The sequence below is a fragment of the Sander vitreus genome, chromosome 12 (genome assembly GCF_031162955.1).
Source record: "Sander vitreus isolate 19-12246 chromosome 12, sanVit1, whole genome shotgun sequence".
Classification (NCBI taxonomy): domain Eukaryota; kingdom Metazoa; phylum Chordata; class Actinopteri; order Perciformes; family Percidae; genus Sander; species Sander vitreus.
This window is the reverse complement of record NC_135866.1, coordinates 415,754-427,500: the sequence shown is the minus strand read 5'-3', so window position 1 is coordinate 427,500 and position 11,747 is coordinate 415,754. Positions and strand designations below refer to the sequence as shown.

The 11,747-nt window shown below is 39.7% G+C and overlaps 1 protein-coding gene across 2 annotated transcripts in view; it reads right to left on the bottom strand.

Annotated features, from left to right (window-relative positions):
• LOC144526488 (receptor-type tyrosine-protein phosphatase N2-like) overlaps positions 1-11,747 on the bottom strand; it is a 313,934-nt gene that overhangs the window by 55,841 nt on the left and 246,346 nt on the right. For both annotated transcript variants that reach the window (XM_078263997.1, XM_078263998.1), the window contains 2 exons: positions 10,459-10,671; positions 1-167 (listed from right to left, as the gene is read on the bottom strand). The exon at positions 1-167 is cut by the window's left edge and continues 31 nt beyond it. In XM_078263997.1, the coding sequence (XP_078120123.1) occupies positions 1-167; positions 10,459-10,671 (380 nt within the window). The remainder of the gene's footprint in view (positions 168-10,458; positions 10,672-11,747) is intronic.

The window sequence follows — 11,747 nt, the reverse complement described above, 5'->3', positions numbered from 1 at the left end:
TTGGAGTGGGCGGGCTCTTCGCTCCAGGAGGAGATGCTGCTCCGCGCCGAGGGGCTGACGGCTTGACCGCCATCGCTGAACTGAGATGACACGCTGTTGATCCTGGAGGAGATGGGCTCCGGACGCTCAGCCGGAGGTTTGACCGCCATGCGCTGCCGACAGAGCTCCTATAGGAAGGAAAGGAGGGAACAGATGACTCAAGATATGCAGTTGGGAACTTGTAGAGTTGTAACATGGCATCACTCAAAACATCTGGTAAGTAACTTCCTTGACATAACCAGGAATCATCCCAGTAGACAGCATTGCCTCACTCTACACTGCAACCTTCAAAGAGAATGAAATACTTATACTGGGTAGCATGGGTGCAAGGAAACAATACACATACTGCAAGAAAATAATTATTTCCACAGTGAATGTCAGGCTCAGATGTGTTGTGATTGCCTCCAGTGGCATGCTTCACTTTGATGAAAACTGCTTTCTTGTGGAGAATTATGTGTTGTATGCTTTACTCTTTATGTTGCTATGCTGCAAATCCCACCATTATGTGTTCACCTTCACTTTCTGACAGCATCACTATTTGTCTATAACCAAAAAATATTTCCTTTTGCAATTAAAAAAAAACAAACTCAAAAGGGTGAATTTTGTAGGACTTTGGAGACTTTGGAGAGACATCGCAATTCTTAAAACACACTGCAATAAATGACAAGCTTTGCAAGTAAAACAATTTTAGTGATATTATTTCTGCAACTTTGACTCAAAACTATATCATTTTGGGTGTCCTGACCATCTTGGTAAAAACGTTCTGTTAAGACTTGTAACTTTGTTGTGCTCCTGTCTGTAAATCACAAAACATTAAACCACAACAAAGCCACAAGCTTAAGAGTAATGGAGAAGCAAAGGAGAGCATGCATGCTCAGCAAGCCTTTAGAAAAGTTATGTCAGTCAGCGTATCAGCAGCCAACACAATGTCTTCATTTAGACGCCTGAGTAACTGTCATTTTCTGTCTGCTGGTTACATGACCACAATGAAATGTTGACACCATGGTGACATTTTCCTCCACGCCTTCTCTACACAACTCCCAGCAGTGAATGACTGTACCACTTCATACAGGAGGCAAGCTACTTACAAGGACAACAATTAACTACAATTTTCTCATTCTACATGTTGGAGATGACTGCAAAGCCCATTGAGACTGGTACAACTTATCCACAAAGTGATTACAATTCATCCTGAAAGGAGAATGAACATGTACTAAATTTCATGGCAATCCATCCAATAGTTGTAGAGACTGACCGACACTGCCATCCCATCTAAAAATCTTAAAATAAAAGGCCAAGTGCAAAGGTACAGTAAAGGAAAATGGATCTTTTAGTCACAGGAATGCAGCAATAAAAAGAGTGTTTGCCTGGGGAAGGACATGGCCCCCTTCTGCATATTGCTGTCCATCACAAGACCCAATGTGACGATTAATACATCAGTAATCAATATGTCTGATCAACTGGCCCTCGAGTAAGACAATAAACGTGTGTGCAAAAATGTGTGCAATGTTTTAATGACTTGTTTTACCAGTGTTTTGTTGAGTCTGTCTTTTACGTTTTGCATAGTGGCTTGGTATGGCAGTCTTCCATTGGCTGGTAAAAACAGGCTAGTAAGGCTGGTCAAAGTAGCAGGCAAGATGATCGGGGTGCAGCAAGCCCAGCTGCACGATATCTATTGTAAGTGTGTCACCTGCAAGGCTAAACACATTTTCAAAAAACCCACTTTTTAAGAAATGTATTTATTCCATTAAATTTGTACTTGTCTCTGTACCGCACTTAACATGTATTTATGTACTGTGCTGTTTCTGTTATTAGCTTGTTTTTTTAAGCTTCTGGTTTAGTATGGCAGGTATACCTTGTTTCACCTTGTGGGGTGGATTTTTTTCTGTATTTGTTGCTGTTGCCAATATTTTATGTTTATCATGGTCCTTTGATGTGATTTTCTTTGGAATAATAAAGTTAAAAGTTGAAGTTGTATCAATAATAGCCTCATTTACATTGTAAAGATCTGCTCTAAGATCACTGGATTTCAGTTACCAGATCTGAGATCCCTCTGGAAGAAACTGCTAGTCCAGAAAGCTCAGAGAATCATGGGTAATTCTGCTTGTGTTCTTTCTTGTAGATTCTCTTTAGAGCCATCAGGGCGGTGCTATCCCCCCCATGTAAAACCAACATATATTTGAATTCCTTCATTCCTGCTGCCATTAGGCTCTTAAATGCTGCTGATGGCAGCAACCTTTAACATCCAGAGCTTGTACTTCTGGGGAAGCATAATGCTTTGATTTATGTATTTATTACTTTACTACGTTGGACTGGTTTGATATTTATTTAATTTAGCTTAATTCCGGCAACCTGTGTGTGCTTGGCTCTTGCTTGGGTTTCCCATTTGTTGACCTGCGGCTATTGACATGTTGGTTGATTGCAATGGTGTTTATTCTTGTCTGTTTGTTTTTTAATGTGACTGGTTGATGGCAAAAATGAATTGCCCTTTAGGGATAAATACAGTTGTTTGAATTGAATTGAAACTTTAACTGCCCAAATCATTCTATGTAATCCTAGATAAGCACATCATTACACACAATGTAAAAGTGACGTTAAAAGAACACAGCGATAAATGTCATCTGTCACATCGTCTACAGGTGAAACCATATATCAGCCTACAGCACTGAGTGCATCAGGAGATCTGGGCTCAATCTCTATGGGGATCTGTGTTTCTTAATGAGAGAGATGCTGATGATTAACTAACAGCCTGTTTGATTGACGGGGGAGGTAATGTGAGCAGGCCTTCATTAGTCTGTATCTGATCTGACTGATATTCTCGTAGGTCGGCGCTCTGACACTGATCTATGAGCTCGGACACAGACTCATATTAAAAATGATTAAAGTGCTTCAGTACCTGGCCAGGGGATACTGACAGCACTGCTGCTGGGAGGCAAACACAAACACAAAGGGAGTGCAGACAGATATACTATAGCAAGCACTGAACCACAGCTAAATCTATTCTGCACACCTAGTTTTTATAGATGTTTTAGTCCTTGTATTTCCAAAATGTCCATGTTTTGGTCAGCTTACAACAATTAATGAATGAACAGAAAATTATTTTTGTTTATTATATTCTGATATTAATACTACTACTAATACTACTACTACTACTACTACTACTACTACTACTACTACTAATAATAATAATAATAATAACAATAATAATAATAATAATAATAATAATAATAACAATAATAATAATAATAATAATAATAATAATAATAATAATAATAATAATAATTATCATTTATCAAGACAAAGGGCAAACATTCACTGGTTCCAGCTTCAACTTTTGGGGTTTTGGACTGCTAGTGGGACAGAAGAAGCAATCTGAGGGTATCACCGTCTGAGTAAAGCATGATGGTCATTTATAATCTGGCATTTAATAAACTAAATTATGCACAATTAATCACTTAAATCATCAACATATGAATGAAAACAGTAAATAGGTGCAGTGCTATAGCAAAAATCATTAAAATAAACCTGCATGACCTAAAAGACTTTAGGTATTTTGTCAACTTATACATTTGAAATCAAGTTATACAATTTTTAACCATGACCATCCAACTCACTGTGGCCCTCAACCGCCTGGCTACTGCAGAGAAACACTTGACATTTTTACAACATTTCATTTATTCAAATGTTTGTAAATCTAAATGGATTTATCAGATTGAATTGTGTTTCTATGGTTACAGATCTGCAGGGCTTGTAAATCATCTTATTTCATAATAAAAACCATTTTAATCAATATTCTGTATCAAATGATTAATTTCTTTAATAGGTACATGCTTAATAACTGTATAAATGTATAATGAGGCTTCCCATTAGGACTTGAATTAACCCTGTTCATCTGTTCAATGTTTATCGTCCCTTACTTCAAATATGTTGAGTGGTACATACTGTATGTACAATACAATGTATTGACCACAGTGTGAGCTGCAATTCATGCGTGCTCCAGTTTTTAGCATATATGTCTAATAAAAAAACTTTTTGAGTTAAAGCTGCAAATATCTGATATTTTGTCCCATTGTTCACCTTTGTATTTGATATTTCCATGCCAAAGCTTTCAAGGATTTTACTTTACTTTTACTTTGACATACTTTAGCATCTGGAGCTCTCCCTTTAGCCTATTTATGGCAAAAAAAAAGATTAAATGTCACTGCATGTTTCTCCTGTGACTGTGGATCACACTACCTAGTCAATTGCAGATGTTTAATAAAATAACATAATACATAAAATAATCACTCTATCCCTTCTGGCTGATAATACACCAGTTTGTCTGCTTTTCTGTCTGTGTGTCAGTGTTACATCCTCAGCAACATGGAGCCCAATCAGCACAACACACTGCATTGTGGGTGTTTTGTCTAGGAGGGAAACACATGATCAATAGCATTCATATTTCATCGAGCCCACACAGTGAACTTTGCTGCCACAGCAAATTCTTTTATGATGTAATTAAAATGGGTTCAAAATGACTTCCCCCCCGAGAGCCAATTAGAGGACAAAAAGGCAACAATTTGAAGGAATAATATAACCCAGGACAGGTTTAGAGTCTAAACAGCACACATTTACAGGACCTGTGAAGTCCCCTCCCTGAGCTGCTTCCATACAAAGTATCTTTATTTACAGTGTTTTGATCATACTTCTACATCAGGTGGCGAGACGCGTCGCGTTAATCACGTTGTGTTCAAGGACATCCAATAGTTCAGGCTCCTGCCAAACAGCAGACATTTGAATGCAACCAATGAGAAATGATCCTTTCCAGGAAATCCATCTTAGCTTATTATTTTATCTTCTGGATTCTTTTTTCTGACAGCTCATGAATGAAATGCATTTTCTTTCCTAAGACGGTGGTGGATCCATTTGCGCAACTGCATTAACTTTGACAATAAATAAAGGCGGATAAATGTTCACCATGATGGATTACCGATCTCTAGAAAGCTTAAGGTCATTTCAAATTGATTATTTTTTTTATTATTAAAATGAATGAAAACAAATATCTGCCTGGAAGGTAGACAATCAATCTTAAAATGTATAGCAGCATTTAAAAACGATTGGCATAAATTACAAGATTTCTTTGAAACAATTGTTAGCAAGTGAACCATGGCTATGCTACAGACAACATGTCTCTAAATACTTTCAATGTAAAACCACATTAAGCTCTTGTATGTGGCCATGCCACTGCTACATGATAAGACTGATTGTCATCGATGTACAGAAAGTCTAAATGCTATTTATACTATAGTTACGTGAAACACTTCTCTTGTGGACAATCTGCCAATATGAGTTTTCTTCATGTCTTCAAGATTTTGTTTGGTGGCTTGAAACAAAACAAAAGCTTTGACACATTGATTTGTCTTTTAGGCCACTGAAAAAGAAAGTAAGAAATCAATGAACCCCACCAAGGTACGAGAAAAAGGAATGTTCACCTTGAAAGCAACACAAAAACATGAACAGTTGCTGCTGTGACGTTAGAGACATTTGGAAATGAGTTTGTGTGATCAGTGTCAGTGATTTCACAGTGCACGTGTGCCTCATCAACTCTCCCTGCATGAACAATGGTTAAAAGAAAAAAACCCAACAACCCCCTCTCATGGGCGTCATGCCAGGGAATCCACTTGGCGCCACATGACCATCTCGAATCATGCATCACCCCGGGGTGAAGGCGGGCGTGTCAGTAACGGGAGGCGTGTGCCACCCACACCCTTTATAAAAGCCTGCTAATAGGGAGGAAGACTGGGTTTGGGGGTTGGGGTGTGTCAGAAGAGCCCGTCGGGCCCACAGGGGCGCCTCTGTTTACATGCCCCTCTGACCAAAACAAATGCAGGGCCCTTTATCCGAGTGCCTCTGTGCATGAACAAACAAACAAATGAAAGGGGGAACATAATATAATATGTTGGAGTTGGGAAAGGGCCGAGGACAGGGGACTGAAGGATTGAAGAAAAGATCCAATACTGAGGCAAATATGTCTGGACTGAATTAGATAATAAAAGAATTACACTGAGTTATAAAATAAATCCACTACAAATATCAGAGTTCTGCTTCATTAAAATGTATTGTTACCAACAAACAGTAAGTAGCAGGTTAGTTTCCTTTATCCCTGTATTTGTCAAATTCAGTTCAATTTTATTGTCATTGACACAATGTGCAGGCACATATGTAACGAAATGTAGGCAAAGTTTTGATAGTAGATTTGAAAACTCAACTAATTTCTACCAGAAGCCTTGCTAAAAGCAAATGTTGAATTAGGCTTAGCATGGACTCCAATTGCCAGACTAATGATTACTACTAAGTTTGTTTTGTGCCAGTGCAGGTGAAAAGTCCACCAGACCCTATTCTCCTATTCTGCTAGGAACCAGAAACGTAAGTTGTCAAAGCTAAAGCTAATTAAGTCCTGCATCAAATATAAAATCCTCCTTCTCACCTACAGATCTCTCCATGCCCCTGGCCCCTGGCCCCACAGTACCTCTCCGACCTCCTCCATCCATACACCCCACCCCAAAACCTGCGGTCCTCAGACGCTGGCCTGCTCTCCATTCCCCACACCAGACTCAGTACCTTTGGAGACAGAGCCTTTAGTGTTGCAGCCCCATCCCTCTGGAACACCCTCCCTGCAGATATCTGAAATGCTACATCCCTGGACATGTTTAAAAAAACTCCTCAAACACCACCTGTTCACCACAGGATACAACCTCCCTTAGTATAGCCACAGTCTTTCTGTAAAGTGTCCTTGGGTTTCATGAAAGGCGCTATATAAATAAAAGTTATTATTATTATTATTATTATTATTATTATTATGGGAGCGAGTGCTTTAAGTTATGATTGGGGTCTAAAACTACTTGGTTAGAGACAGAGAAATAAAGCTATCATTGTTAAAAATGACAGCCAACATAAATTATTGGTTGGAGATGGGACACACCCCCCTAATCTCAGTTGGACTCTTTACCTACATACCCTTACTTTTCACCACATTACGTTAACATTACACTACTTCCTGCAGTGGCACTGGGCATTCAGTTCTGCAGAATCATCCAACATGTACGTAGGTACCTCCTAGAGAGACATGGATAGGGCATGGGGCATTCAACTGCCTTATGGGCTATCTAAGTATTTATAAATTGTCCAGCATAGTTTGTTCACTCAAGCACTTGTTGTTGCATCATCTAGACAAGGACTGACAATGAGTTTAAAAAATGTAGACTGATTGACCTTTGCGTGTATGTTACATGGAAGCCTTTTGAATAAATCACTGGCTGCACAGGACAGCACAACTCTAACAAATCCTATTGTTACTGCCACTAATCCTGGTACTAAATAATATGTTTTTAATACTTGGTATCAAATCAAAATGTTCCACTAAAATCAGTTCAGGAGAAGGACTTCCTAAAGACAAGCAGTACAATATTGATTAACTGCATGATATGTAATCAATCAAATAACTATATCCATCATATCAGTGGCAGACCACACTGACTGGACACCGTCTGATTATTAATAAAAGGTTGTTATCAGAAAACTGTAATTGATCAGGAGAGAGGAAGACAGGAAATAAAAAACTGAATTGACACAGAGAGAAATAGTGTGGTAGGGCAGTCTCAGTTTAATCAAAACTGAGATGTACTGGAATGTGTTTTGCAGGTATTCTTTGACAGTGTAAAGATGATGTTATCGTGTCTGTGAAGGTCCTTGAACTTAAATTGAGACAGAGAGAGAAAACAGACGGTGTTCATGAGTAAAAAATGACTAAAAAAGATCTTAGCAAGTCATTTAATCTGGTCTTGTGTGTTAGAATTTGTGAGAAAATATGCAAATATGTTGAGATATCTCCACTAGTTTCTAAAGCATTTCTCATGTTTAAAGAAATGGCATGGTGCGGGTGATGATATCTTTAAATAGGATAATATTGCTAGCAGATAATATCTCTTGATTTTTGGAAAATCCATGCAAAAAGTTGAGTTCTGCTGCAATCAAGTGCAATGATCTCGCCCTGCTGGTGGAGAGTTTCTTCTACTTCGAGGAAAAAAGAAAGATTTTCAGGAGCAGATAAAAGTTTGAATCAGATATAAAAAATAAACTGAAGACGACGTTGTTATCTCCCATGTCAAAGGCAGAGTAATCCAGGGACTAACTAACTGACTGACTGACGAGCATCATGCACCATCTCCCCGCCCAGCGCTCAGACACGGTGCACACACTCCTCTGTCGACGCCTGTCAATCAATGTCTCCTTTGTCAGTGTCGGCCAATCCCATGTTGCAGTTTCACAGGAACCGTTTGATTGACAAGCCGGGGAGCAGGATGCTGATGGTGGAGAGGATTCAGAGGGAGCTAGTGGCACGGTGACGGGAACGAGGGGACAGTGTGTCTGTGTGTGTGTGTCCGTGCATTTGTGTGTGTGTGTGTGTGTGTGTGTGTGTGTGTGTGTGTATGTGTGCGTGCATGCGTGTCTGCGTGAGGGCGTGAGTGCATGAGTCTGAAGAAAGTGCGTGAAGTGAGGCCTCAAACAAACATGCCAAGGGCAAGAATCATTAACATGCAGTAGCTGGTGAGTGTGTGCATGCACGTGTGTGTCTGTGCATGTTTGTGTGTGTATGCCCGTGTGAGCGTGTGTGTTTGACAGCCAGTATGAAGGAGCTGCAGTAGTAAGGCCGTCAGGCAGCCTGCCGCTTCCTGTCTGCTTTAATTGCTTGTAGCCCTAGAGACTGCACACACACACACACACACACACACACACACTGAATCCAGCCCAGGGAACTCCTCTACACAGCAGTGCTGACAAAGAGACGAGGCTTACACGGCTAAGATGGGAGCTGAACACTGAGGTCTTTCACTGAGGATGACAACGGCTCGCTGTCGAGACTCGATAAAGACGACACAGGAAAGAGAATCAACTGGAAGAGCTTTGGGAGTCTGAGCAAAGCCAGGCTGAGTAAACCTCCCAAGAATGAGCAACATGAATGTTTTTGTTAGCTATTAATCAGATGAATAATGCGTAAACACAGTCTTACGAGTGAATTTTAATTAGCATTTTCCTATTAGAGGCTTAAAGCAAATCACGGAGGCAAGCAACCATGAAGATAAGTTCCTCACACAGAGGAAAAGAATAAATATATTATGTAGACAGAGGAATGTGAATAGCTGAAATGTAAGCATATCATTGGATATGAATGTCAGACTTTCAGAAACAGACTCTTCTTTTACTTGGTAGTTAAATCTAATTAAGTAAGTCATTTTAAATATACATATGTTATGTTTCCATCTTCTTCCTCATTGGTAAACAGTAGATCACCACAAAAATTACGAAACATTATGAATCTTTACAAGCCCTATGTGTTAAGGTAAACCTCCTATGCAGCGGCACAGTCTATTTCAGGAGTTAAAAATCCTCGGAGGAGAGCATAAAATGTAAGCACTTAGGGGATGGGCTGGTCTCATTATAAAAATCAATGCTCACAGAACCACTCTCATTTAAAAACATGGTGGGAAAAGGTCAGGGAGAGAGATGGAAAAATCTCAATCTAATTCTTTCCTCAAAAAGCCACTTAATATTAGATTCTGTAAATTAAATTTCCCACGCGTCTATTCCGGCCAAAGGATAATTACAGCAGGCAGGGGTGGGAATGAAAATGACTTGAGGTGGAAACCTGTTGGATTGAAGTGATATCACTTCATGTGTCAAACAACACATTATAGCAGGGGTCTGAGTACAGTAATCAATCACCACGCAGCATCAATCAAGTTATAACATGACAATGTCAAATAAAAACAGAATGATGAGGGCGTCACTGCCACTCCCACAGTAACCCTACCACCAGTCCCAAACTCAAAGCTTTTAGCCACCAACACTAGAAATGCTACACTTGAGGTCAAATAAGGCACTTTGTCTAAAAGTATTATCTGAAAGGGGCTCAGGAAAAAAACTGGGAATTTATGTAGAATTTAAACGGTATAAATCAGATAAATTAAACACATTTCGTTGGCATAGTTCTACTTGATTTGTATCATTCATATTTCTATACCAGTGGTCTGAGGAGTTACTAAATGCTTAACTGGATTGACTAGCAGAAAAACATATTTCTGCTATACTAAATTACAGTATGTTTACTTTTTCATACTTTCCTCTTATCTTAGCTTATTCCCCAGTGGATTACTTGATACTTTTATCATAACAAAATATTCAAATAAATCAAGGAAAAAAATCACACTTTGGTTGAACTTGTCACAACCAGTAAACAAATGCAATCTGATGGCAAAACATACATTACTTCATTTTAAGGGAACTGTTCTACACCATCCCAATCCTGCATCTTTTATTACAGTTATAAAACACATCATCTCTTCTACTCAAATTCACAAATAGTGCAGTAGCACCTCCTACCTGATAGGTGGCGGTAGCATCGCTGCCAGTATCTGTTCCTAGATTGGTGAGCTTCTGTTTCAGCTTGTGGTGGGAGCGGTGGCGGAGGCAGTAGACCACGGTGGAGGCCAGCAGCACGCCGACGATGCACAGGATAGACACCACTGTGAGGACCAGGAACTTGGTGGACTCCGCCTGGCTGTACTTTGTGGGGATCTGGTTGATCTGGCTTCCCTGTGACACACAGAAGAACAGATGAAAAGAGTTAATTACATGTTTCTATTATTATTTGTATCTGAGGTGAGTGTGCAGCTCAACAGGTGGAGTGTGGTACTCTCACAGGCAAGATAAGAGTTTTGAGTCATCCACCATGCTAGAAATGTCTGTGCTTGTGATGTATAAACTGCAGGGGTTTAGAACTACATACCTAAAAGTATGCACACTTTCATTCCAGCCAAAAACTACAAAAGATGATTTTATTGATCAATCAGACAAGAGGAACTAATCAGCTAAATCATCTGGTGGAGTGTTTGATTGGAACAACCCTGCAGACTCTCAGTGCTTCATGGCATTTGGTTTGATGCGTCTGAATTAAAGCATCCAACACAACAGTCCAAAAAACAAGTCACTGAAATCCTTGATTTGACAGTAATCTATCTGAATCACCTTAAAAGTGTTAATTGTTTTTGCTTCCAATGTCCCCCACCCCCCCCAAAAAAAGGCTTGATTCTACATCAGAAGATGAAAGTAGTTATTTTCTTTTTTGGAAAGACATAAATATGCATATCACTGTGCTCGATGACAAGTATAATCACAAGCGTTTGTTCCACCATCTGCGCACAGGAGTGCATAGAATGCATAAACTATTAGGCAAAAAACCTGTTAAGCAAAGCATTCTGAGTGTGCCTCGACAGCTCAACACACCGTTTGCTGTATTGGAGGAATTTTCTACCATTGTGAACGGAGGAAACAGACATGCTGGCTTGAGCGAGTACCTTGCCAATTTCGATCTCGGCGGCACTTTAATCCAGCGCGTGAGAACCAGATCCTTCGGCAAACAACTGGAGATGAAAGATTTCTTTTCACAAGGTCTGCTGCTTAAAATAACACAATGGACACAAACCGTATGGTGAAAGTCTCTTGAGTGTGTAAAAACCACTACGGCAATAATTTGAGTGAGGGGAAGTAATTCTTATTGAAGCGCAGCTACCAACTGCTGCTCGCTTTTCATTTTCAGACACCAGCGAGCTCAAGATATTGGGCCGGTTACATTTTACTAAGAGTTAACAATAGCCAACATAATTCAAACT